This window comes from Aptenodytes forsteri, unplaced genomic scaffold, assembly GCF_000699145.1.
Source record: "Aptenodytes forsteri isolate BGI_AS27 unplaced genomic scaffold, ASM69914v1 Scaffold441, whole genome shotgun sequence".
NCBI lineage: Eukaryota > Metazoa > Chordata > Aves > Sphenisciformes > Spheniscidae > Aptenodytes > Aptenodytes forsteri.
In genome coordinates, this window is record NW_008796198.1 from 6467 (window position 1) to 6771 (window position 305).

Consider the following 305-nt stretch of genomic DNA (forward strand, 5'->3'; position numbering starts at 1 on the left):
GTGGGGCCCCCCCCCCCCCGCCGAGGCCGCCTGCTCCGAGCCGTCGGCGAAGCAGAGGACGGACGAGCCCGGAGGTAACTGGGCTTGGATGAGGATGGGGGCAGCAAGACCCGGGCACAAACCCTCCGGCACGGCCAGGGGCTCCTCCAGGATGCAAACGCCCAAGCTCTCCACGCCGGAACCGTTGCTGGAGTCTTCCTCAGCCTTCAGCCTCTCCAACTCCTCCGCCGTTTGCAGGTGCATGACGGCCGTCTCGTTCTCCGCCATGAACTCCTGGAAGTCCTGCGTTTCGGCCGGCTGCCGCC

At 68.5% G+C, this 305-nt stretch overlaps 1 protein-coding gene across 1 annotated transcript in view; it reads right to left on the reverse strand.

The window, feature by feature from the left end:
* Window positions 1-305, reverse strand: part of CSRNP2 (cysteine and serine rich nuclear protein 2) — a 4594-nt gene that overhangs the window by 1192 nt on the left and 3097 nt on the right. Inside the window, 1 exon segment of the mRNA XM_019474345.1 lies at window positions 8-305. This exon segment is cut by the window's right edge and continues 43 nt beyond it. Within this exon segment, the coding sequence (XP_019329890.1) occupies window positions 8-305 (298 nt within the window).